Consider the following 27,561-nt stretch of genomic DNA (forward strand, 5'->3'; position numbering starts at 1 on the left):
TTTTAAATGAAGGGCCAACAACACTGATTTTTATGAAATTCTATTTCACTACACTGCAATACTCGAGCAATCTTAACAATTTTGAAAAAAAAAAGTCTTTGCCAAATTTCCCAGAGATGCAAATTTAAATAACTGCGGTTGTTCCCCTTAACTCTTACTCAACACTGATTAATTTCAGATGGGCCAGATTCAAAGCGTTCTGCTGCCAAACTTTCTAAAACAACACTCCTTTTAACAGCTGAAAGATATCAAAGTTAAAGGAATAAAAAATAGTTTATTTTAGATAGGACTTAAATTCAGTGTTTTAATAATAAAAAAAAGAACTAACTAGCATAGGATTAATGCTTGTCTTATTTGGAAGGAACTTGAATTTGGAAAACCATTTTTGTATCCCATGCTTACTGGACTATGTCATTTGCTAACAACAATTATTCAAATTTATTCATAATATGATGGTAGGGTGCTTTCACATAAGTACAAATTGTATTATGCATAAATCCAAAAACATAAGAAACATTACACTGAAATTAATCTTTATAATTTCAAATTTTTTCCCAAACTTTTTAAAATACTTTATGGACATTTTAGTAATTTTAATGTTCTAGCTTTGTTGAAGATTGTTGAAGACTGACCTCACAAAATTGCATTTTGAAATTCTGAGACTCTTATTATCAGAGATAATCAAACTGGAACAGAGCAAAAGTTACATTCAAATTTTAAAAATTTAATTTACATACAGGTTGAGAGGAACCTTCTTTAAGAGCAAAACTCACTACTACACATTAAAATCACTGAAGCACTTAAAAAAATACCCATCTATACCTGGGCCTTACCCCCAGAGATTCTGGTGTATTTGGTCAGGGCTAGAGCATGGGCACCAGCGTTTTTTAAAATGCTCCCCCAGGTGATTTTAATGTGCAACCGGGTTTGAAAAACCACTAATCCAGTGTTTTCTTTTAAATCCTTGTGGTATGACCCCTATAAAAGATGATTAAAAACCTTGGGTTTTATATGCAGAAGTAAAGTGACCAGACCAAAGGAGGCAATCAGAATCACTTCAGTAGTCAGGTTTCCAGGGGACACCCTGTGACGTGTGATGTTGACAAAGGAGAGAGAAGCAGGGAGTCACAGAGGACAAGGTGATGAGATGATTGTGAAAACCTGAAAGCTTTACCTTGGAGGGCAGACTCAGGAAAACCATCATCCATTTGCATCATTAACACATGGAGAAGGCTTTCAGCTTCATCTGCGTCCTTTCAGAAAGCATAATAAGAGCCAACAGGAAGGAGTTAGGAGTGAAACTGATATCAGCTGGACGTGAGGAAAAGCATCCTTAAAATAAGAGCTTTCCAACCACAGATGAGCAATCTGCAAACCCTCAAGTAGAGGTCAAGTGACATGGGAAGAAGGCTGGTTTATGCGACCTTTGCTTTCCCACTGTGCGAATGACCTGAGAGGACATCTTGAAGTTTCTTGGAATTTCTCAAACTGTGTCTGTGCTTTCAGAGCTAAAGCAGAAGAAACAAAAACTGAGGGAATTCAGACCATTGACTGGAGCCGAGACTGTCTATAGCCATGAGCTCTTTGTGTGACTGCACCAAGTCTAAATTGACCATCTGGTCAAGTCTCTGGACATATTATACCCTTGGGAGAAATTGGTTATTTTTGTCTGTCAATGTAAAGGACTAGGGAAGAATCTGATATTTTAAGTGTGGTAAAGAAAATAGGGTGAGACATAGGGGATGGAGGGGAGAGAGGGAACAGTTGTGATTACTGCTGTTACACATTTGAAATATAAGTCCATATTAAAAGGCATTATTTTTATGTTATTTTCAAATGTACAAATATAAACATTAACTAGATGTTACAAAAGACAGGAGTTTCCGCTATGGTGCAATGGGAAATTCAAAGCGTTCTGCTGCCAAACTTTCTAAAACAACACTGGGTTAAGCAATGGGTTAAGAATCCAACTGCCATGGCTCTGGTCACTGTGGAGGTGCAGGTTGGTTCAATCCCAGCCCAGCACAGTGGGTTAAAGGATCCAGCTTTGCCACACTGCAGCTAGGATTTGATCCCCGGCCAGAGAACTTCCATATGCTGCAACTTCAGCCATAAAAAAAAGGTTACAAAAAACAGATTTTAGCACAGTTAAGAAAAAACTTTGCTGTTTCTGTGTCAGGATTCAATAATTAGCCATCAATGGATTGTAATGCAAGGATGATAAATAGCATTTATAAACGAAATTTTCATTTATTTATTTATTTATTTGCTTTTTAGGCCACACCATGGCATATGGAAGTTCCCAGGCTAGGGGTCGAATAAATCAGAGCTACAGCAGCCAGCCTACACCACAGCCACAGCAATGTGGGATCCGAGCTGTGTCTGTGACCTACATCACAACTCATGACAATGCCAGATCCTTAACCTACTGAGCGAGGCCAGGTATTAAACCTGCAACCTCATGGTTCCTAGTCGGATTCATTTCCACTGAGCCATAACAGGAGCTCCCTATAAATCAAATTTTTATATTAGGAACAATGTTAGGCATGTAAGAGACACCTAACAAATATTCACTAAATGAATTTTTCCATTACAGTTGGCTTTATCATCAACCAGGGAGACTTGAAAGGGATTTGTTTAGATGAGCACAGAATAGAGCTTAGACTACCTTGATTTTAAGACCACTCCAATCTTGAGAGTTTATTGTCAGACAATACCAATTAAATCACTTAACCCTAAAATAACTCTGTTTTTATTATTTTAAATCAATACATGTCTAAATCTATCTTCAATTGAAATATGTATCCTTTTCTCAAATATATAATTAGGTAAAAACAAGCCATCTTACAAGCCCGGAAACCCCAGTGGTTTAGCATGTAAAACTTACTTCTTTCTCACACTTATCTATTGTGGGCCTGGCACCTCTTTAAGGGAAACTCCCCGTCAAATAGTGACTTGGGATCCAGATATCTCAGTATACATGCTTCAAGGGTCATTACAATGGGCTCTTAAATGTTTGGCCTTGGGAGGGAGTGAGATCCACATCACTTCTGTTCGTAGGCCACTGGCCAAAATATTCATAAAACCCCACCTATGAGTGGGCGGAAAATCTGGGAAGCGTAAGGATATTCAGAGAAAAGTCCATGTAACTGTCACAAATGTAAACCATGACTAAAGATTTAGATTCTGGCTTACAAGCATCTGAGAGCAGATACCAATTAATCATATCACACAGACAAGTACATTTTCTGCACTTCTTGTCCTCATTTCAGACCTTAAAAAAACAATGAAGCATTGGATTAAATATTTGCAAGACAGTCTGTTGAAGGATGAAACAATTTGAAAAACAGTGCACACAGCATGCTTTCCAAAAATAATAAAATCTGAAATCTTAAGGCCAAAACAAATGTCCCAAATTGGGAGATGTAACCTTTCTAATCAATGGCAAGTTAGATGTGGGTTTAAGTCCATTTTTCACATTCTCACCTTGTAATATAATTAAGTTGATTGTAACTCCTTGATCCCATTGCTTTCACCCATGTCTTTATCACCTAACACACTTGAATTCACTATTTGTTATCTTTTAAAAGTCTCAGAGCTGCCAAGTTCTTTAACAATTTTATTTATTTATTTATTTATTGTCTTTTTTTTTTTTTTTTTGCTATTTCTTGGGCCGCTCCCACAGCATGTGGAGATTCCCAGGCTAGGGGTCTAATCGGAGCTGTAGCCACCAGCCTACACCAGAGCCACGGCAACGCAGGATCTGAGCCGCGTCTGCAACCTACACTACAGCTCACCTCAACGCCGGATCTTTAACCCACTGAGCAAGGGCAGGGACTGAACCCGCAACTTCATGGTTTCTAGTTGGATTCATTAACCACTGTGCCAAGATGGGAACTCCTTTAACAATTTTAAACAGTTAAAAAAAAAAAAATCTCCTCTGCCTTTGTATAAAAATACTTTTTCCCAAGTCCACTTATTCAAACTATTACTGACATGTAGTCAAGAAGTTTCTGAATTCTGTTTTTCCTTTCTGACATTATCCAGTGCAGCTCTCCTAAACAATTCATTTTTAATGGATTAATACAGGTTCATACTTTTCAAATTATAAAGTTTTAATTCCATTACTGATCATATTTCTAGCACCAGACTGAAGAGATGTTAAAATGGTGTTTGGTTAAAATCCACAAGCCACACGCAATGAAGAGTGCCACCTGTAACTATGGTAACAATAGCAGTTCCAATGAAAATATACCTCAAGGACACACTCTCCTTGGTATTTGGAAATCTACTGCTTCATATGTTTCTACTTTAGAACTTTTTCTTAAAGTGGGATGATAAAAATAGAGTTTTTGGTCTGTAGATACAATGCATTTGCATTTTACTAAAACCTCTTTTAAGTTGTGTAGAACCAAATTCATTCAATTCAAAATACTTATTGAAAGTCTGTTAATACACATAGAGCCACTAAGCAGGCTACTCATAAACTGCTCACTCCTGTCTCTGTCCTTCTGCTCCAGATGCTGAAGGTAACAGTGACATGGGGTTCTCTTTGTAACATCTTTGTACATCACTCTTTCCAACTTGGGGTCACCTCATACCCCTTGATTCAGGAACAAACTGCACAATCTTTCTCCAGTCTTTACCTCGTACCTCATAGCCAAGGTACACACAGATTTATTCTTATTTTTGGTCTGTTAAATTCAAAACTCCTGTTTCCTTCAAGGATCATTTTGATTCGAAAACAACAAAATCTCAGACATAAAACCAACTCCAAATTACTCATTCACACATAGCAGTGCCTACTGTATGCCAGGCTATATGCTAATCTCTAAAACTGAAAAGACTGAATGAGAACCAATCCCTTCCTTCAAGAAGCTTATGGCCTTACTGAGGAAAATGAAAGGTAAATAAACAACCCAGCATGGTAAGTCCTCAGAAAAAAAGGGCCAGTTAGAGAGGTAGTATAGGTAATTATCCCTGTTTCAGAATTTATTGCTGAGTAATACACTATACAGAACCTAGTGGCTTAAAACAATGTTATCTTTGCTTCACATGGCTCTGTGGATTGACTAGGCTCCGCTGGGTGGGACTCACATGTGGTTGCAGGCAGAAGTCCACCATAGTGACAACAGTCATTTGAAGGTCTGACTGGGCTCCATGTCCCAATAATCCACTTTATATGGTGCCAAGTGAAGGAAGAGCTGAGCTTCTGCTGTTGGCTAGACTGCTTGTATGTGACATGGGCTCTCCCCAGAATGGCACCTGGATTCTAGAAGCAGTGCCTAGGAGGGAATGTTCCAGTAGATCAAAGCCGCAAGGTCTCTCATGACTCAACTTGGAAGTGATGCAGGGCCAATTCTACTGCACCTCATTGGTCAGAGAAGGCTGACCTGATTCAAGGTGACAGGGAACTGTGCAGAGGTATGAATCCTGGGAGGCACAGGTCATTGAAGACAATCTCTGAAGACTTGTTATCACAGATGCCAAACCATTAAAATTTCAATGATACATATATTTTAAAATAGCCTCTCCTCTTAGCTCACAGAAGATCAAAAGGAAAGCCATCTTGGAACAATGTGAAAATCAGTGCAGTCACTCTAGAGTGAGATGGGCAGCAGCTGAGTTCAGTCAAGCAGCCAGGGTGCAAGGCTACTCAAAGGAGGAAAAGATGATCAAAAAGGATGTGAGGGCAACATCTGAACACTTGAGAGCTGGAGCAAGTTAGAACTGCTCTAGTACACCTTCCTTAATCCTCAACAAATGAAAACAGAGATTACTATTTCCCAGCTTGTCTGAATCATTCAATTTTTGTGCCACAGGAAATCTGTCCTCATTGCTGTACTTTACTAGCCCTATGCTATGAGGAAAAAAAATGTGATTTACCTTTCCCTGCCACAAAGAAATTTCTTTTTAATATATTTGCTTTTAACATAGAAATTTCAGGAAGTTTTTTAATGTCATGTAAGTTATTTTGTCTACTCAAATCCAATGACTATATCAGTTGTAACTGAGTCTGTTGATTTCTATACTGATTTTATAATTGGCCCATATTACCTAGTGAACATAGATTAGCAGTTTCCAGAGTAGATAAACTACAGCAAACACATTACTTCATCAATACTAAATGGAACTGATGCTAATTCTCTCTTATTTCAGAATAAAGTGTCCCAATTTATCCTTTTAAAACCTTATATCTATAAAAATTTAAAAAAAGGAATTCTTGAAGCAAACATACAATTTATATCATTTTTATTTATATTAGCCTTAAAATTTTTTTTTGAAAGCATGAACTTTTTTTTCTTTTTTGGCCACACCTGGGGCATGTGGAAGTTCCCAGGACAAAGATCAAACTCATGCCACAGCAGCCACCTAAGCCACTGCAGTGACAACACTGCATCCATCAATCACTGAGTCATGAGTGAACTCTGAAAGCATGAACTTGAAAAATTTAAGGCTCTTGCTTTTTGCTTGCAATTTAGACTATTAGTTATCAACACTGGCCACAAGGTGGGGCTCTGATGTCACAATTTGGCAAGATTTATAAAATGTATAAACTATGTAAGCACAAATGAAAAGAAAGCAAAAATTAATCAAATAAACTCATTTTAATATTTTGCTCATTTTCAATTAATCAATTATCTAACCTTATGCTCAGCCTATGAAAGTTATGATTTAATTGTCCACTTGTCACTTAGAAGTTAAGCTCTGTGGAATATAAAATTCTCCTGAGTAAGTGCGGGATTTTATACCATGAGGTGATTTCCTTAAGGATTCTTTCCACCATTTTACATTACATTACCAAAGGAAAAGTTACTGAATTTAAATCAGAAAAATATCTTTTAAAATTATTTTCTAAATTATTTTCTAATTAAGAGAAGTTCATTACTTGTACAGATCTACATGATTTTTTTTTTTTCTCCTTCTCTGCCGGGGCCAGCTCAGCAGGATGGGGCTGAAGAATGGGTGCTGTGGAACTTAAGGAAAAATAGTTAACATAAAACAAGACACAGAGACATTTATCTTAAGTAAAGGTGGGAGCCAGGGACTCAAGGTCTCAGGGACCAAGAGCGCCAGGGAACTCCAGATCTCAGGGACCAAGAGCCCTGCCTCAAGAAACCACACTGCTTTTATTTTGAGATCAAGTGAGGAGTGGCTATGGGTGGATGATACAGGGTTTGTTTAGAAAGCCACTTAGGTGGTAAAGGGTTAAGCTCTTACTCTGACCTCTAGGCACATAACAGTTCTTAAGCTTAAGTCACTTATGCCTTTAGGTCTTTGCTCTTAAGCTTAAGTCATTTACCAGCACTGTGACTGTTTCTCCAAGAAGGAAGATGGGATAAAGTAAGACAAGAAGATGGGATAAAGTAAAGAAGGACAAGATGGATTTTCAAGGAAACATGTCTTGCAACACTTCTCCATCCCTTAATTCACTTTTTGCAATCTAATATTTACTTTGGGATGAGGATCATTTGAAAGGAACGATATTTTCCTTAAATTATGATAACATGCCTGATGTTTTCCATTTTTCCCGTTAAAACTATTCAAGTTGGTTACTTATTTGTTTTACATTGTTTTAAACAAATGTTTTACATTTGTTTTACATTTTAAATAGGCAAAATTTATTTTTTAATTTTCCAAATATTTTAAAGCAATCAGATTTTTTAGTCAACCATTTTTCAGTAAAGATAGAATAGCATGCCAAAATAATTGTTACTTGATTTATGAAAAAATAAAAACCAACCCCCCCAAAAAAAACTGCAGAGTTCCCATCATAGCTCAGCAGAGAAAAATCTGACTAGCATCCATGAGGAGGCAGGTTGGGTCCCTGGCCTCGCTCAGTGGGCTAGGGATCCAGCATTGCTGTGGGCTATGGTGTAGGTTGCAGATGCAGCTCGGATCTCACATTGCTGTGACTGTGGCATAGGCCAGCAGCTGTAGCTCCGATTTGACCCCTCGCCTGGGAATCTCCATATGCCAGAGGTGCAGCCCTAAAAAGTCAACAACAAAAAAAAAGCCTTAAAAATCATCCACGAAAATACTTTTCCAAAAATTGTTTCTTTTTTTATGGCCCCACCTGCAGCATATGAAGTTCCCAGGCCAGCGGTCTGCAGCTAAGGCCAGGCCAGAGCCACAGCCACAGCCACATCTGATCCCAGCCATACCTGTGACCCATGCCACAACTGTGGCAATGCCTGATCCTTAATCCACTAAGAGAAGCCAAGGATCAAACCCGCATCCTCACGGAAATAACACTGAGTATTTAACCCACTGAGCCACAACAGGAACTTCATGAATAGTTTCTAATTAATTTCAATATATTAAGAATAAAACAAAAATATAAATTTTTAAACTTTAAAAAAATATCAGGAAGATTTAAAATATATAAAGTCTATACATTCCTAGCTGATATATCCATCTTTCCAATTTTTCTAATTATTTTTATTAGAATAATTTAGTTATACAGTACTTTGCACTTTTAAATCCTGTTTATACAGTTTTCTATTCATTACTTCTTTTTTTCCCATTACTTATTTCTCAGTGTATTTCTCTTCAAATTTAATCCCAAAATTCATTGCTTTCATTAAAGAGCTTTATATGTTATTCCTGTTTCTACCCAATGGCTTTTTCTTGATAAAGGGTTATACTTAAGTCTATAGCTTGCTATTCTAAAAGACCACAGATAAACAGTGTTGTTTGACAAGCACTGCTTTCATGAAGTCTTAAAGACTTTAATTTTTCTGAAGTAGTCAACATCTAGTCAGAGTGAGGTATTTACTGAGACTGACTCTCAACTGTAACTGAACATTTTGTTTGGCTTTCCTGCAACTTGAAAATATCTGTTAAATAGACTATTCCATATTCCAAAGGAACGATAGGTCCCCAAAATGTTATCTACCTGGGCTTTAAGGTTTAGCAAGCAGGGAAATTAAGAAGTACATAAGACAGACAGGAAACTCGTAGTGAAGGAATATATAAAGAGATTCTGTCATTATGATGGACCGCTCAGTTCTATATTTATTCTACTTCATCTCAGGTTAGTTACCAATATGCTAAATCACCAGTGTTTTCAAAAATGAGGCAGAGTGAAGAACATTAATGTACTGGACAACTACTAAAGTATCTATGTTAAGGGAAAAATATTCACACCATTCCTATGCACACTAAGAATTAGAAAAAAATACCACCATTAGCAGCTAAAGGCCTTTGGTAATATACGCATACACACATGTACTTACAGACACTAATAGTTACTATTGGCATCAATACCCTTCCATTTATTTGAATTAAATTACATATGAGATTGCTTTTTTCTTTCTATGGTTTTTTTTTTTCTTTAAACAATACAGAAATGTATTTCCACAGTAAAAGATTTAGGTTCCCTCAAAAATTAAAAATTACAATTATATGATCTAACAATTTCACTTCTGAGAATATATCCAAAGGGAACAAAATCATTATCCCCAAAAGTTTTGCATTCCCATGTTCACTGCAGCATTATTTACAATAGCCAAGACATGGAAACAACCTAAGTGTCTATTAATGGATGAATGGGTAAGGTAAATATGGTACACACACACACACACACACACACACACACACACACACACACACAGTGGGATATTATTCAATCATAAAAAGATGGAAATATTGCCATTTGTGACAACATAGATAAGGCTTAAAGGCACTGTGCTTAGTGAAGTAAGTCAGACAGAAAAAGACAAACACTGTATGTTCTCACTTATATGTGGAATTAAAAAAAACCTTGTACTCACAGCAACAAAAGAGATTGCTGGTTGCCAGGGCTGAACACGTTTCAAGGTACAGCTTTCTCTATCCATCTAATTCTGCCCGGTTTCCATCTTTCGAATTTTTGATCTAGTTATGGGCATTTGCCACACTTTGACTCACCAATTATAAAGTGTTCTTCTAAAAAATACGTTTCATATCATTTCATGAAATCTGATTGCCCTGATCTAATCTCTGGGAACAGCATGAGATTAAAATAGTTACTATTAAGTCACCACCCATGTATACTACAACTGTAAAGAAGTAGGATCTGGTTATGCCTTTCCTCTGAAATGTCACAAGGAACATTAAGCTGGCTTGCATTGGTAGAACTGTTTTTTTATAACCAGAGTCTGTTCTGAATGACTGGTATCCATAACATACCAGTATATATTTCAAATAGAATCCCTGAATTATAGTAAAATAATTCACATATAATCACTAAAATATCTATTCAACCAAGCTTAGGGATAGTAGAAATTTACTTTGATGATTAAATGCCACCAAAGAATAGAAAAGAGGTCAAACCTAAGTTTCCTAAATCCATTTCCCAGTAATTATAACATCTATTTCATCACTGCATCCTGGGCCAGGGCCTGGCCCACAGTAAGGACTTGAAAAACACCACTGAATATACCAAATAAATGTTTTTGTCTCTATTTCATTACGTGTAAAATAAGTTAGCTCAAATCCCTAGTCAGTTTGAAATTGAAGACATTACAATTCAATTTGGAATTCAATAAATAGAGTGCTCATTAAATTATGTCATCAGTGAATGTACCAAGCAAAATTCAAAAAAAAAACCCATACCCTATTATATCCAGATGGTCTGTCATGTTACCCCAGCATACATTCTCTTCTAATGAAAATCACCAATAATAAAGAGAACAACAGAAACTCATTTTAAATTATTTTATTTTTCATAATTTTCTAACACATGGTGTTAGAAAAATGAAATTTGGCACCATGACTTAAAATTTTTTTCAAGTTTAACCTTTAAATTAAAAACAGTAGCTACAATAAGGATATTTAAACCTCACTCAGAATAATGGTAAAAAAAAAAAATCAAGTCACAAATTTTTTTTGTGTTGGGGAATTTTTTAAAAGTGGGATAAAGGGAAAGTAATAAAAAGAGTAAGAAGGATAAAAAGGAGACTATGCTGGGAAGACAAGAAAGTAAATCACCCTCCCTAAAAAAAGAGTAAGGAGGAAGACAAGGGCAAAAGGGAAGAAGAAAAGGCTCACCAACTTTATTTTCCTGATATAATATTCAAGTACTTAAAAGAGTTTTTTTTAATCATAAAATGTTACTACTAATATCAATGAAATTTTCTTTTTCCTTATTATTTTCTAGAATTTTCAAAAATACCTATATTGACTTAAGGACACTTGCTGATCTTAAGTTAATACTTTCTGTACTTTACAAAATCGAAAGGCTTGACAGTTTTCCTAAATCTAACATCTACTTAATGTAATCCACCTTGAAAAATTCATCTGAAGGAACATGAGACTTGATTTCTAATGCAAATGTTAAAAAAAAATTCTGACAATCTAAACAAAAATGTTTTCCACTGGATATGCGCTTCAGTTGAATTTTGTACTGAGTTTCTTAAGGAAAAACACTGCATCATATTGGTCCTTCAGTAACCACTGTAAAAGGTTAGGTGGTCAAAAAAGCCCTCCCACAACTAGTTGCATATAAATTCAGTTATAACTCCAGTTTTTCAGCATTTAAAAAATGGAAATTTTTGAAATTTTCATTTATATCCATTTTCCATACATATTGACAAATAAAATTCTTTCCATCCTTTTAAGAAAATATCATTAGTCTCATTTGTCATGGGTACATCTGTACCTGAATACTTTATCAACTGAAAGACAAATTCAGAAAATTGTCATTATTCTCAGAGACAGTAAGGCATAGAAATAAATATTTGCTTTTACATTTTTTTCCTTACTCTCCTTCAATCTGTGTTTTAAGGCTCAGAGCAGACACTAAGAAATATCAAACAATTTTTTATAAAAAGTTTTTCAAATGTTTGGCCCAAAAGTGAAGTTGTTCTGTGAAAGTTATTTAAATATTCGGCTTATCTTCTCAAGCACAACTTCAAAGACATATTCATGCCAGTCATCCATTCCACCAGAGAATTCAATTCACTGCAAAGTAAATAACTTAGGGATCTATAAAGGACACAGCGATGTATCTCGTTCCATTTTTAACAGGAAGTCCTTCATGCAAATGTGTGAGTCTCCCAGGATGCATGAAACTCCAGCCTTTTCTTGGTGACTCAATAGAGCAATTGTACCTTAGAAATTTGCATCCACCTCCCTAAAAAAGATAGAACAAAAAAATGTATCAACATACTAGGTTTAATTTTTAATGAATGATAAAACTCAAATGATGCTATCTAAGCAGAATCTAAAAAATAAGGCAAAGGCCTCTTCATAATGACATATTTCTTTTTAAAAAATGTAAAAATTAAAACCCATAATTACCTGAAAATCTTCTCCCACATTATTGAGTGCAATGTTGATGGTAAATGTAGAAGCGTCATGATGAGGGCGAAGAGAGCGCTGTCTTTCTGGGGAATATTTTACTACAAAATTCAATAACGCAAACCCCTAAAAAGCAAGGTAAACCAATGGATTTTCTTATCAATAAAAACTCGAAAAAGCACATTTGCATAAAAACTGGTAGGAGGCAGGCAGCAGGAATAGGAGGATAACTACCTTCGTGTAATAGCCTGCGAAGACCTTCAGTGTAACGGGTGCAATAAACTCCCGGATAAAATGAAGCCATACATTTTCCAGATCAATTTGCTTCATGTGGATATCATCAGTTGGGACATTTTCATAACCACCAGATATACGGCTATCCTAGAAAAAGCATTAATGACATTATAAAGTGTGGTCCATGTGCAATTCACATTTATACCATTTTGGAATTTTTTTTTAGCCTTAAGATCGTAATAGACAATAAAAATAATAGTTCAATTATGGTATACCATCTGCTTTCATGGCAAAACTATCAAAATAACTTGGATAACATGGCTTTGCAAATTCATTAATGATGAAGCAAAGTACTACACAGTAAGTAGACTCCATCCCTACATATTTAAGATATATGTGAGGTCTGATTAGAAAGTAAATACAACTGATTGCCAAAGCCTTTCCACATCCCCTAAAAAATAATTAAAAAAAAAAAAAAAAACTCTTGATGGGCATGGATTATGTTTGTCTGCCCTTTGGATTACCTGTCACTGAAAAAAAACTTTCCCTGCCAAGCTCCTCATTTCTATTTTATGGCACCTAAAGTCCTCCCATGATATTTTTCATCATTTACTTCCTTATCTTGACTTCAAGTTCTTCCTCATACTTTGAACCTCTGTCTTCCTGATCAGCTAACTAGCTGAGGTATATAATTGAGCAGAGGCAGGAATATTCCAGAGAATTCCACTAAAATTCCTTGGTACCATGAAGGTTCTCAGAGGAAAAGAAATGCATTGAATCGCTGACAGTGACATTTCTGGCCAAGTCTTTGACTCTGAATGTAAGTGCAAAACTGACTTACACCAAAGACTTTCATACAGATTCCTCCTTCCTATGTTTACATGAAAAAATAGCTTTGGCAGCCAACCAGATAAACTCTGCCTTGGTACTTTCACTATGGCCGACTGAAATGTAGAGAATAAAAAGTGGTCTTGGAGTAAAACAGCATTACACAACAGACATATATTACTTTACGATCCCTAGCCAGAGGACACCGACCCTTAACAACCACCCAGTGCAACTGGGGATTAACTGAGGCCCAAATAGATTAAATGTTAAACAGTTAGTGGCAGAATTAGGCTAAAAACAGAATTCTCTTGACAGCCTTGGGTAGCTTCTTCATTTAGATCTAGGAAATATCTACCCCTCCCTCCCTCCTTGCCCCACATACACATTTTAGTTTTTTGTGTGAAATGGCAACTTACATGATGCTTCCCCCCAGACCACTGGCCATAATGCTCCATTTCTTCCACCAATTCATCACAGGCTTTTTCAGAAAATATAGGAAACCAAAAAACATCTGGACAGGGCTATATACAAAACATGACATCACTATTAAGAGAATAACAGTTTGTGTTTTCTAACTAACAAAAAACATTTCAAAAGTAATCAGACAGAATAGTTAATATTTATTCCATTTAGACGTCTTTTTAAAAAGTTTGCCCAACATTACTGACTGACATTACTATTACGAACAATATGAGTTTGATTTTTTGTTAGTTTTTTTTCTTTTAAAACAATTTCTAAGACTTTTTTTTTTTTATTTTAACATCTGTGAAATCAAGACGTGTTCTGGATCACAGTTGGCAGCCATTGTGATGTAGTTGTTAATGGCACAGTGCATGTACACTTGATCAAACATTCATTCTGTCCTCACCTTGTGTGTGTAAGTATCTGTGTGTGCATGTACATACATTTAGATGGTGTTGCACTGGTTGAGTTGACTCGCTCTTAAATGATTCATACTATGACTTGCCACTGAAATGGAAAGTTATTGTGTAAACAGTGCCTTATGAAAATAGCACCTATGCCTTAATAAGTTTAAAACAGAAATGCATAATATGTGTAAAACAAGAAATTTTTCAATATGCAGAAAAGAAATTCTACATGACTAGAAAATATTGTGTCATATTTTAATTGGCTGAGTGTTTTTCCTTTATCACAGTACACAAAATAACAGAGCATCTCGGAATTGAAGATACTTTACATTCTCTAAAATAAGGTATTAGCAACAATTTGGAATACCAATCTAAAATAGAGTTCATTTTTTAAACGACTTCTCTAAGAGATTGAAGCCCAATATCTTTCAAAGACAAACTTTTACTGAAAGAGCCCTATACTAGAAATCTGCCAAAAAATGCTTATTTCTGAGATAGTTATGTCATTTGGGAGTAAAAAAAGACATGACCTTAAAGTTACTGTTAATCTCCATTTTTCTACATTTTTACAACTATATGCCCATTAGCAATAAAACTGGTTAATTAAGCCATATAAATTTTAGCTTCTCCACTTTCACAACATTCTCTGCTAAAGCAGTACTACATTAATAATCCCTGTTGGAAAATATAGCAAAGTGCTCTGAACATTATAGTGATTATTAAAACAAACCTGTTCGACAATATTTTCAGTGAAAATCTTTGAATAATCACGGTTTATATATTTTTCCTTCCAGTCCTACCAAAAAAAAAAAAAATCGATTGCACAGATTAAAGCAAGGATCTTCTTTATAAATACTTTAATAAAAAATATAAAGTATATGCATTTTAGAAATTGCTCAGTTTATGACTATGTACAGTAGATGAAATAGGAATTTTCAGAAACCAGAGTTTATGTTTTTTAAACTTTGTCTGATCCTGTGTATGTTCACATCTTTCTATGAAATACAAAATTTTTATTTACAAAGTTTAAAAATAGGATTTTAAAATTTGAGTAATCTTATAGTCATTATAATTTGTACGCTATATTCTACACATTTACACAAGTGTAGGTAAATATGTATGTGTTTAAAAGTAAAAGATAAGGAATATAATCCTACCAACAAATATTAGTAAAAAGCAGCAAATTAATCAACTATGATCTTACACTTTTGTAGTGAATTATTCATTTTTAAAATGTCTTTAAAATTTCTGCCTTCAGGGAGTTCCTGTTTTGGCTTAGTGGGTTATGAACCCAGCTAGTATCCCTGAGGATGTGAATTCAATTCCTGGCCTTGCTCAATGGGTTAGGGATCCAGTGTTGCCGTGAGCTGTGGTGTATGTTGCAGACGAAGCTTGGATTCCTCATTGCTATGGCTGTGGCATAGGGCAGCAGCTGTAGCTCTGATTCGACCCTAGCCTGTGAACTTCCATATGCTGCAAAAGTGCAGCCCTAAAAAGCAAAAAAAAAATTCTGCCTCTGGAGTTCCCGTTGTGGCACAGTAGTTAACGAATCCAACTAGGAACTATGGGGTTGTGGGTTCGATCCCTGGCCTTGCTCAGTGGGTTAAGGATTCGGTGTTGCTGTGAGCTGCGGTGTAGGTCATAGACATGGCTCAGTTCCCGCGTTGCTGTGGCTCAGCAACAGCTCCGATTATACCCCTAGCCTGGGAACCTCCATATGCCACGGGAGCGGCCCTAAAAAAGGCAAAAAGACAAAAAAAAAAAATTTCTACCTTCACTTCGGTTTTAGATTTATATCAAAGAATGCTCACGGGGTTATCAACATCTTCATATCTTTGAGTTACTGAAATTAAGGTATAAGACCATATACTGAAAAACAGCTCCTCTTCATACTACCCCATGAACCTGATTTCTTCTTTTAACCCAATCTCTGACACAGAAACGACACACTAAGATATATAAATTTTTGTCAATATCAGCTAAGGAATCCTTTTCCTGGGTTCAGTGTTTTATTTAAAAAATCCAATCGTTAAAGGGTATATATTAAAATACGATTCAGTATCCAAAATGGTCTCTTCTTAAATGTACTTAAGCTGTTTAACAAAATTCCTAATTTTCTCTTTGCAAAGTAAAAATATAGGGAGCCAGCAGGGAAGAACTTCAGTATGAATTCAAAATAATTCCGATCAAAGTATGTTTTAAAAAATATCTACTTGAAATGTATCTTTTGAGGCCAGATTTCAGAAGAGCTCTGCTAATTTATATACCATTCAATAGTTTTGCATATGTCTGCTTACATGTAGCTTAGATATTTTTGATATGGAAGAAAATTATCACCAAATTCTTCAATAAAAATCATTTATCATAGTATATCAATATAAGGATGAAATTACTATATTATCTCATTATCCCCTTTAATATTGATTGGTTGGTTCTCTGATTTGAAAATATGAGGGGAAATTAAAAGTAAATAATCATAGGTAACATTTCAGAGTCTATTTTTTTCTGGCATCATTATAGATATTTTTGAAGCTAAAGAAAAAATTCTCTAAGATTTTATATTAAGATATTAACTTTTCATATTTGTCTTTCAAATATCATTGAACAAACTGTGACTTCATTAATTTCTTAGAAGTTCTGATAATGGGACAATCACTAAATATTTAGTTATGGGAAATCCTCATGATGCATATCCATCAGGCAAAAACAAAATGAAGCCATAGGAAGAAAAGCAGATCCTATTTTTTTCTGATATTTTCACTGCACACGCTTCAAAGATTGAATTCTTACACAAATGTTTACATTTCAGGGCACAATTTGGGAGATTTTTTTTCCCAAAATGTCTAAATTAGGAAGTTAATATTACCCAAGAAATCAAATAATTCTATCTCTCAAAATAACAATAGATTTAGGGCCAAAATAAAATATGTAACTCCACCCTCACCGTTTAAAAACCTCTTTCCAGTTATATTCCTGTGAAAGATGGAGATAGGCAGTTAAAATGGAACAAAAGTACTTTTTAAAATTGAAAAAAAAGGGCAAAGGATATGCTTTTTCCACTGAAGAGAGTTTCAGAGACCATTACATTTACTATTTTCAAATGTCAACTACTCCTACAAAAGGCAATTTTGATCAGGTGGATTGAGTCTTCGTAACTTAAAACTTTTACTATTGGCAAGTGAAAACCATAAATAGTAGTATTACAGAGATTCAAGAGAGTATTTTCCTTTGAATAAATGTGCCAGTTGACTAAAGAAAACCAGCCCATTAAGACAAAAAAAGATGATTCAATTCCTGCATGATTTAAATCTTTAAGAAAAATAATTTGGGCTTGAAAAGAAAATTGTTTCCTCAACTTAAGAATTTCTACATATGCCGAATCCACTTATTCTGCAATTTTCTCTGGCTATCTTTGGTGTACATTCACAAAATTGTTATAAAAAATAAACCAAATGATAAAATAAAATGTACTTTCCAAACTAACTTCTTGAATTTTCTTCCTGAAAGTCAAAATGTAATGTCACATGTGAGCTACATGTGAAATTTTTTTTTCTGAAACTGTGATTAAAAATTTGTTGCTTCTGAATATCTGAAACAGAAGTATCAGGAGAATTAAAGAAACTGATAATTCCCTTGCTCAAACCTGTCTTTAAAAAGAAAGTTCTTGGTCAAGAAATGTAATTAATAATATATTTTTAAAATATAATTTAAAATAATTTTAAAGCTTCTTACCACATTTTCATATTAACCCAATTTATTTATATCCTTTTAAATTTATATGAAAATAAGTAATAAATGAAAGCTAAGCATGAAATACATACCACAGGATTTTCAAATATCTGCCAGAGGTCATTGTGATAATGGGAGATATTATAATTAGCAGTTGATAACAGTCTTCCAAATTCATGTCTATTAGAAACGTACATAAACACACCCTATGTGCCAAAAAATAACAGTATTAATAATCTTGGAGGAGCAAAGTACAAGAAAATACGTCTAAACAAGGGAAAAATATACTGGCGATATTAATTTCAACTTTTGTATTTCATTCGGGAACATGCATTTTTATTTTTCATACAAAACATGCATTATTTAACATTACAGAAATAAAAAATTGATTAATTATGAATTCAAATGCCATACAAAACTACTGACAGCACTGAAACTCAACTGAAAAAAAAGAAGAAGAATGACTGTTTTTGTCCCTTTCTCATTGGTTCTAGATGTAGACATCGGGGAAAAAAAATTCCTGTTTGAAAGAAGAAATATTTTTGAGACACCAAAGTGCAATTAATTATACCTCTTTTGGCTTCTTTCCCTTTCAAAGAAGATACCACATTTTAAGACAAGAATTCAAATGTCAGTTTTATTTTGTCAGTCTATTTCATACTTTTACTGTCCTGATATTTAAAGACTGAACATAGAAATCACTCCTGTATAATGAGGCACCTACAGAAAATCAGTCTCCTGTCCTTGCCCCAAACCAAATAAGTGTGGCAAACACCATTAAGGTAAGGTTGTTTCTTTTTGCACCTGTTTTAATGGTAAAAGGGTTAGTTTTTCATTAAAAAAAAAAAATTAGTGAATAGTACCCAAATCTCATTTTAATCAGGATGTACTTTATACTTACTCCTCCCGCTTCTCTCCCTTAACAGAAAAAAAATTAGAAAAACTACTGAAAGTGATTGGGATTTAATTTTCTCATCTGTCAACCACAAAATATAAATCAGCCCAAAGAACTCAGAGGTGAACATCACACAATGCCTGCTCTCAACACGCAAAACACACGCACATAGATTCAAAACCAATGAATATCAACATTTTTACACCAAGCTGAATGGAAAGAAGACTCTTAACGAAATTTTACTTGTAGGCAATGTACCGTATCTAGTATTTTAATTAAACAAACAAAATTAATCAAACAAAAATAAATAAAAATAAATAAAAATAACACCTTTGGGGGGCTGAGCATTTGGAATGTTTCCGGAGTAGGGGAGTCTTTTTCCCTTTGTAAAGTCTAAAATGAAGAGAAGGATTGGGTAAGTTGACCTGCACACCCACTCTCTCAGGTATTCTTAGGTAAATAAAAATAGCAGCCCTTGATCAAAAGCTGACAGTCTGAAATGTCCTTCACAGACAACATGCAGAACAAGCAAAGCTTATAGCGCACACAAAGAAACAACTTCAGCTTTTTTTTTTTTTTTCCTTTTGGTCAAACATAAATCCAAGCTCATTCCTTAGTAGAATTTTCATTAGATACAAAATGAAGACATAGGAAAAAATGTGTAAGAGAGGCCATTCCAGGATGCGCTGTTGAGTCAAATTAGCCAAACAAGAGCACAAATTACAATCACAGATACTAAGTACATTCAATATAACAATGGACAAAGGTTTATAGGAAAAACAAATATATTCAAACAATCCATGCCAAAATAAACTAGAAAAAAAGTACTTGCCAACTTTTCTGATTTTTCCTCATATCACATTTGCTTATATAAATTTGAATAATCCAATTACGTGTAAAACAGAAAACCACATAAAACACTTTAAGGTATATTTACACACTTGGAAAAACAAACTATTTTCTATAATCATTTAAGTTTTGTAATAAAAGTATATTTGTAGAACAGCAAAGTATCATTAATTTTTTTCACATAGATTAAATAGACTGTATTTCAATCCTCAGTTTAGTGTTAAAGAATCTTCTTTTTGAGAGTATGGAGTTAATAACAATAGAGAAAATATGGATACTGATTTCAGAACAAAAGTATTTTTCTTTTTTTTAATATGTATATGATTTTACCTGGGTTTTATCTAGTTAAGTTTAATTAAGTCAGGTTTTCACTACTGCAAACCTGATTTGTAACAAATCCATGTTTATTATTGCTTGTGAATTAGCCTAAGCACTGAATCTAATTTTTTTCAAGTCGTTTCTACAGGTAACTTAATCTCCAAAATTGCTCCCGATTTTTAAAAACAGAACCAAAAGAATTGGCTAGTACTTAACAAATTAGAAAGAAAAAAGGGCACCAAAACACATGACACAACTGGTAAAGCAAGCCATCTTATAGAGACACTGAAGCAAGCCATCACTGTATACCCTACCATTTCTCTAGCATTTCGGCAAAGTGCCATATCAGGATCCAATTTATCACGAACAAAATAGTTCCTTTCATTCATCTCTGACCGGAGTGTCTTTCCTTTAATTAAGTATACATTAGCCATGTATGGGACATTCCATATCCCTCTGAAAGTAAAGATAAGACATTCCAAAATACCACAAATATAAAATATTTATATTTTTAAGTTTTTAAAATAAATGCACTGTATGTTTTTAAATTTTGTATATACTAAATTTCTGAGTCAAGTTACACACAAATACAAACATATTTAATGATATCTTACATATATATACATATGTGATAGATATATATGAATATACTGTTATTTATATACATATATATATATGAGATTACTTGCTAAACACTACATTATCATGGGATAATCACTATCTCCCTATATAAACTTCATTTTAAGGTTGATATGTTTCACATTTTGGCTGTCATCCAAAATGACAGTTTGTTGACACAGCTGGAGTATAGTATCGTGCTGTACGTTGAAGATAAAGCAATTCAATAGAAAAATATCACATGTAGCCCATGCTGTATTACAGCCTGCTCACAATGGCTCCCTAGAGAATTTAGCATCCCTTTCCAAGTTTGTACTTAGTGATTTCACATTAGAAGCTTGAAATCAATCATGGTGTTAAGTATTCAGACCACAGAAATGGGCAAATGCTACAAATCAGGACATCCTCAAAGCCTGAGAACCAGTTAGACATTTACTATCACACCTTTGAAAGCTGCCTAAAATTCTCGTAAAATATAATCTTTTGAAATTCATTAATCTGTCTCAATTGTAGAAAAAGAAAGACATAAAGAGATAGCTAGAAGTGCATAGTGTTGGGAGACATTTTTATTTTGTCTTTCATTCTTTCCTACACTTGCCTCTTTACTCTGAAAAGGACTCATTTCCTAAAAACAGTGTAACAGAGATTTCACCTGAAGGAATATGCCCATTGACTCTATATCACAGAAAGGAAAGATCTTGATCAAGGAAATGTAGTTAGATATTAAAAGCAATATGTGTAACATCATTTTGTTTTACTAGATGAGCCTCAAAGGAAATAGCATTAAAATATATATAATGTGTCAGCAAAATTCAGAAATTAATCACTGGTCGAGTGTAAAGTGTTTTAGTTTTGAAGGAAATCACATACACGTCATAGGATGTCATTCCTTCATATAGCCTTTGTTCACAACGTGTATTCTTCTACTAACTAAATCAAAAACTTCAACTTCATTACTTTGCTTACATTTTAGACCAACAATGACAGACATGTGGACAGAAAAGCACCCACGCCTAAAGCAACTGAAATGAGTATGAGTTCTCTATTTCTACTTCTGTGAAGCCTATTTCTGCTATAGCCACAGACAGTATCAGGCATATGGTCTATACGAATCATCCCAAAAACAGTTAAAGTGCTTTGAAAAAACAGAATATCCTAATAGTGTTTTCTCAGCTATCGTGTTTCTTAACTGCGCCTAAAAAAGCATTTATCATGTTTACATCATTCATATTTACTACTGTTTTCACACCTATTATAATTTTCACAAGCAAAACATTTCTTTACTATTCAACTATTCAATAAGAAGTGTGTGATTTTTTTTAAATCTAAATTTAAGGACACGTATCTTTAGTCTTGAAAGAATGCTTTTCCTTTTTAATAGAGCTGGTATATCTGAGAAATTAGGAAAAACATTTCATGTCTCAGTCCCTCTGGTCCATCATCTGCATGAAAAAAAGAATGACATTTTTCCCTAACATTACCTTGGGGGGAAAAAAAAAAAACTACTACTTTTTAGTTTAAAAATATCAACTGCTGGAGATCCCTTTGTGGCTCAGTTCTTAACGAATCCGACTAGGAACCATGAGGTTGTGGGTTTGATCCCTGGGCCTTGCTCAGTGGGTTAAGCATCCGGCGAGGCCTCCGTGAGCTGTGGTGTAGGTCACAGACGTGGGCTTGGATCCTGTGTTGCTGTGGTTGTGGCGTAGGCTGGCAGCTACAGCTCCAATTCGACCCCTAGCCTGGGAACCTCCATATGCCACAGGAGTGGCCCTAGAAAAGGCAAAAAGACAAAAAAAAAAAAAAAAAAAAAAATCAACTGCTGAGAGTTCCCATTGTGGCTCAGCAGGTTAAGAAACTGACTAGTATCCATGAGGATGCAGGTTCAATCTCTGGCCTTGATCAATTGGTTAAGGATCCAACATTGCTGCAAGCTGTGGCATGTCACAGATGAGACTCGAATCTGGCGTTGCTGTGGCTGTGGCATAGGTTGGCAGTTACAGCTCCTATTCGACCCCTAGCCTGGGAACTTTCATGTGCCACAGGTATGGCCCTAAAAAGATAGATAGATACATAGATACATAGACAGATACATAGATACATAGATAGAGACATACATAGATGAAAGAAAGATAGATGGATAGAGTCAACTCTGAAGTAAATTGAAGTAAATATCGATCATGCACATACTTTGTAGCAAGCATATTCTTTTCAAACTCTAGAATTAGAAATCATACTGTTTAAGAAATTTCTCTTTAGAGCATAATATTAACTATTTCACAAAGAAAACTCTTCCATTAGGAAATGTTGGAAGGTTTGGTTGTTGGTGCCTTTATTTGTTCATTTGTAAATTTTATAAGCTATGGAACAACCTTACCCTGGTCACTAAGTAAATTAGCTAAACTAAATTCCCTTTCCAAAGTTTAAAGAATATTCCTCTTCTAACAACCATAAGATGACTCCCCACGGTAATCACATATCATCTCTTAGTATTCATACTATTGTGAATTTTTGCCTTTGACAATTTAGAACTTTAAGAACCATTTTTTAAATATCAGTTTTACATTAGTATTGCAGGATTGCAAGTGGTCTCAGTCTTCAAATTTCTATTTAACATAAAAAAGAGATGAATAATTTTTGAAAAGTCAATATAATATTATAAACAAGGTCATATCTTTAGATAAAGGCATTTTACATTAAAAGATCAAATCAAATAACTTACACTCTGTTCCCTTGAACAATATCTACATAATCTTCAGATCGAGCATAATATCCATCAGGACTCAATGCCCCCCAGAAGTTGGACCACAACTTTCCATGACGAGTTACAAGAGGAGCAATGATCTTTCTAAAGAGAGAGAGAAAAACAAATCAACATAATTATTTTTTAATTGCCACAGAATTATGTGTTTGGGGCTTAATATGACAGAAAACGAAATAGTTAATTTAACACACATGCAAAAAACTAAAAGTCAAATAGAAGAATTTCTTCCCCACACTTAATTCTTTTTTTTTTTTTTGGCCACACCTGTGGCATATGTAAGTTCCCAGGCCAACCAGCACCATAGCAGTGACCCAAGCCATAGCAGTGACCATGCTGGATCCTTAGCCCACTGAGCCATGAGGGAACCCCCTAACACTTTTTCTTAAATAAGCACACTGCTGATTTTCAAAGATGTTTGTTAAAAAGACTAATGAAAAATAAAAACTAATTGATAATGCAAATGAGTATAAAAACTTGTGAAAGTATCATACTTATATCCAAAAAAAGTGGAACAACATTAATTGCTTAATTATTTTAGTATTTCAAAAATTATACCAAATGAAATCAAATATTTTCATTGTTAGGCAGATGTTAACAGTCCCTGGTGCATTAAGGTATCCAATAAATACCTGCTGAATAAAAAAAATGTATGAAAATGGACTGATATATTTGTAAAGAGGCCAGTTTTCCTTTAAGTTCTGAATTACTTTAAAGTATGTTTTTTTTTTTTGTTTTTTGTTTTTTTTTAACGTTTAAAATGGGCTGGGCTATCCCTGGCAATACTAAACATTTTTCTGGTCTTTTGACTATTTTAGAAAACAAAATAGAAAGTAACTGTCATAGCGTAATGTCTCACTAGCTACCAGGGAAGCAGCCACTTTGAGACCAGCACATGTTATATATTCAGAACTTGCTGGCTTTCTTCTCAAGAAAATCTAATTTATAATATGTCAACATTTTCCAAATGAGGTAACAAGATCTCAAGTTCCACTAGAATTATTTTTAAATGAAGTAAATTGTGGTGGTGTCACGCAATTTTTAAGAAAAGCTCACACAACTTCTCCAAGAAGAAGTTTATGTATCAACTATTTTTCACACACAGAAAAAAAACCTGTTTTTGGGAGTTCCCTGGTGGCCTCCTGATTAAGGAATTGGTGCTGTCACTGCTATAGCTCTGGTTTGATCCCTGGCCTGGGAACATCCCTATTTCACAACACTCCAATCTTGTGAAGACCAGGTATGCCCTTTCTCTTACCTATGGAAAAGTGTCAAATAGTCTGTAAATACACTTCATGCAAAATAATGATTATAGTTTATTTTTTCTAGTTTCTATTGAAATAAGATATTAACCACATACATTTATATTTTGTTTGGTTTAGAAAACCTACAATATTGGAAATAAAAACATAATTAGAATCTGCACATTATGTTAACTTAATGAATGATAATTCAATGTCAGTAACGAACAAGATCAAATATTTAATAGAAAAAAATCTTGTAATCTGTAGTTTATAATCCTAGCTGCCTGACAAAAACATTTAGGCAAAGAAACATTGAAAATCAAACTCCATCTATTGTGTGCCTTAAAATTTTTGAGCATGGAATTATAAGATTAAGATTGGGAGGTCTTAGATTTTGGAGTAATAATTGAATTCTTAAGTTAACAAAGTATATGAAGGATAGTTTAGCAGACCACAATAGACTTCTTACATATTTTACTCGGCAAAGTAAAAACTAATTCTAACATGTCATTGATAACCATTCTATCTGTTAAGAGAAATACCTGTGTTAACATACATGAACATACATAAAACAATACTTGACATTTAATAAGCACTCATTAAAGATGAGCTATCAGTGGGAGTATTAAAAGTACCTTTAGCAGTAGGAGTATTAATAAATGAAAATTAATATTATTATAAGCTGATACAGATGGTCCTTTTCTGAATTTCAATTCCTTTAAATGAAAACTGGGACTGCCCAGTGATAATTAATTCTTTTCTAAATAAAATAACAGATCTGACTATGGAATAAAATAGCCAGAAAATTATTTCAAATTCTAAGAAACTGCAACTCTGTAATAACTTTTGGGGTCAGAAGTTTCATGAAATTCTACTTTCAAAATAATCTGTAGACGGAGTTCCATTTGTGGCTCAGTGGTTAATGAATCCAACTAGGAACCATGAGGTTGTGGATTCGGTCCCTGGCCTTGCTCAGTGGGTTAAGGATCCGGCGTTGTCCTGAGCTGTGGTGTAGGTTGCAGACGCGGCTCGGATCCTGCGTTGCTGTGGCTCTGGCGTAGGCCAGGGGCTACAGCTCTGATTCGACCCCTAGCCTGGGAACCTCCATAGGCTGCAGGAGCAGCCCAAGAAATAGAAAAATGACAAATAAAAAAAAATTATCTGTAGAAAATCAACCAATTCCAAATTTTATAGATGTATCACAACTTCATCTAGCTTTAAATAGAAAATAGGCTAGATATAATTGATAAACATCACATTTATAATAGTAACTAATATTAAATACTTGTAATTTCAGCAGGTTGTTTTCTATCTTGTATCCTTAAAAGAAAACTAATTACTTAGAATTGAAAGTTTATAAGGTGTGGAAAATAACCTTACACGTGTTCCCTTAATTTGCTGAACACAGGTAAGCAATTATAATAGTATGTCCATGTAAAAACAGAAAATAACTATTATTATTTCAAAATTAAATTGACACTGAATCACAAAGAGTACCTGTTTTGTTCAATCAAAATTTTTAAAGTCCTTGGATTTGTCAAAACAACATCTGCATCCACACTAAAGTAATAATTACAGTTTTCATCTTGACGGCAAAAATCCCTAACATAGAAAAAGAAATAAGAATTAAAATAAATATTTGCTGGTTAAAAATATTAACATAAAACTCACATGCAAAGTTTCTTTAACATACTTTTCTAATAAAATTTTAAGACAATATCCAAAAGGAAAAATAAATAACTTTCAAAATGGTCAATTTATCAAAACAGATGTTCATGAGTAGATCAACACTAAGAATTCTAGGGCAAGTGAAATATATTCTCAAGTCACTGAATACTTTCAAGCATAAAACATCTGGTCAGAAAGGCAATTAATAGTTCGCCATTTAATTCTCTCTGAAAGGGATGCATAATTTATTCTAATGTATTTATCAACAACTTTTTTAACAAAACAAAATGTTTATTGCACACACACACAAACACACACTCGCAGTGCAAAATTCTACATATTCAATAATTCAGTTTTAAGTCAATCCTGGAGGTACAAGTGTCTACCTCTTTAGGTATTAATGCTTTTTACAGTTAATTTGCATGGAGTTCTTTCTAAGATTAAGTTACTTCCCCACTTCTTATTAGGGGGCACTGATTATGATATAGGTTTTTTTTTGGTAGAAAGTGCAGCATTATTTCAGGAACATAAAGGAACAAACCTCTCATAACACATGACAAACTTCCAAATATTATGGTTTCTGCATTTGGGATTCTTTCTTTCTGATTTCCCCTCTCACTGCTGATCCTAGTCATCATTCTCTGCTAGTGTCAGTGTTTGTCTCCGTAACACATTTGTTTCTAAACAATTGTCAAACAGGACACCAGATAGGAAAGCTTGTTAAACTTGTGCAAAAAAAAATCTTTAATTCTCTAACTATGAAGGGTGACAGATGGTAACTACAATTATTGTGATTATTTCACAATGTATACAAGTATTGAATCATTATGTTGTATATCTGAAACTGATATAATATTTAATGTTAATTATACCTCAATAAAAATAATAAATAAAATTTTTAAAAATTAGCCAAAATTACCTTGGAAAAAATTAAAGAATTTATACCACATGATTTCAAGATTAAGATAAATGTCTAGTAATTAAGTGTGGCACTGATCTTAGAGCAACAAAACAGAATAAAGAGTTCACAATCACGCATAAATACTAAGCCAGCTAATTTCTGATCAAGGCCAAGTCAATTAAGGAGGGAAAGAAAAGCCTTAAATTAAAAAGGAGTGTTGAAACAACTGGAATTTCAATTGCAAAGAATAAAATTTGACCCTGACATCCTCCAAAAATGTATTCAAGATGAATTGTAGATTGAAGCATCTTAAACATAAATGCTAGAACAATAAAGCTCATAAAAGAAAAATTCCAAAGAATGTC

At 34.2% G+C, this 27,561-nt stretch overlaps 1 protein-coding gene across 3 annotated transcripts in view; it reads right to left on the minus strand.

The window, feature by feature from the left end:
• PLOD2 (procollagen-lysine,2-oxoglutarate 5-dioxygenase 2) overlaps positions 10,688-27,561 on the minus strand; it is a 110,495-nt gene continuing 93,621 nt past the window's right edge. For 2 of the 3 annotated variants that reach the window (XM_021069586.1, XM_021069588.1), the window contains 10 exons: positions 26,125-26,229; positions 23,345-23,470; positions 20,322-20,463; positions 19,171-19,233; positions 18,038-18,151; positions 14,947-15,012; positions 13,764-13,868; positions 12,520-12,666; positions 12,286-12,411; positions 10,688-12,118 (listed from right to left, as the gene is read on the minus strand). In XM_021069586.1, coding sequence (XP_020925245.1) covers positions 11,963-12,118; positions 12,286-12,411; positions 12,520-12,666; positions 13,764-13,868; positions 14,947-15,012; positions 18,038-18,151; positions 19,171-19,233; positions 20,322-20,463; positions 23,345-23,470; positions 26,125-26,229 — 1,150 coding nt within the window. In that variant the 3' untranslated portion in view covers positions 10,688-11,962. The remainder of the gene's footprint in view (positions 12,119-12,285; positions 12,412-12,519; positions 12,667-13,763; positions 13,869-14,946; positions 15,013-18,037; positions 18,152-19,170; positions 19,234-20,321; positions 20,464-23,344; positions 23,471-26,124; positions 26,230-27,561) is intronic. The other variant, XM_021069587.1, reaches the window with a different exon arrangement.

Source organism: Sus scrofa, chromosome 13 (genome assembly GCF_000003025.6).
Source record: "Sus scrofa isolate TJ Tabasco breed Duroc chromosome 13, Sscrofa11.1, whole genome shotgun sequence".
Taxonomy (NCBI): Eukaryota; Metazoa; Chordata; class Mammalia; order Artiodactyla; family Suidae; genus Sus; species Sus scrofa.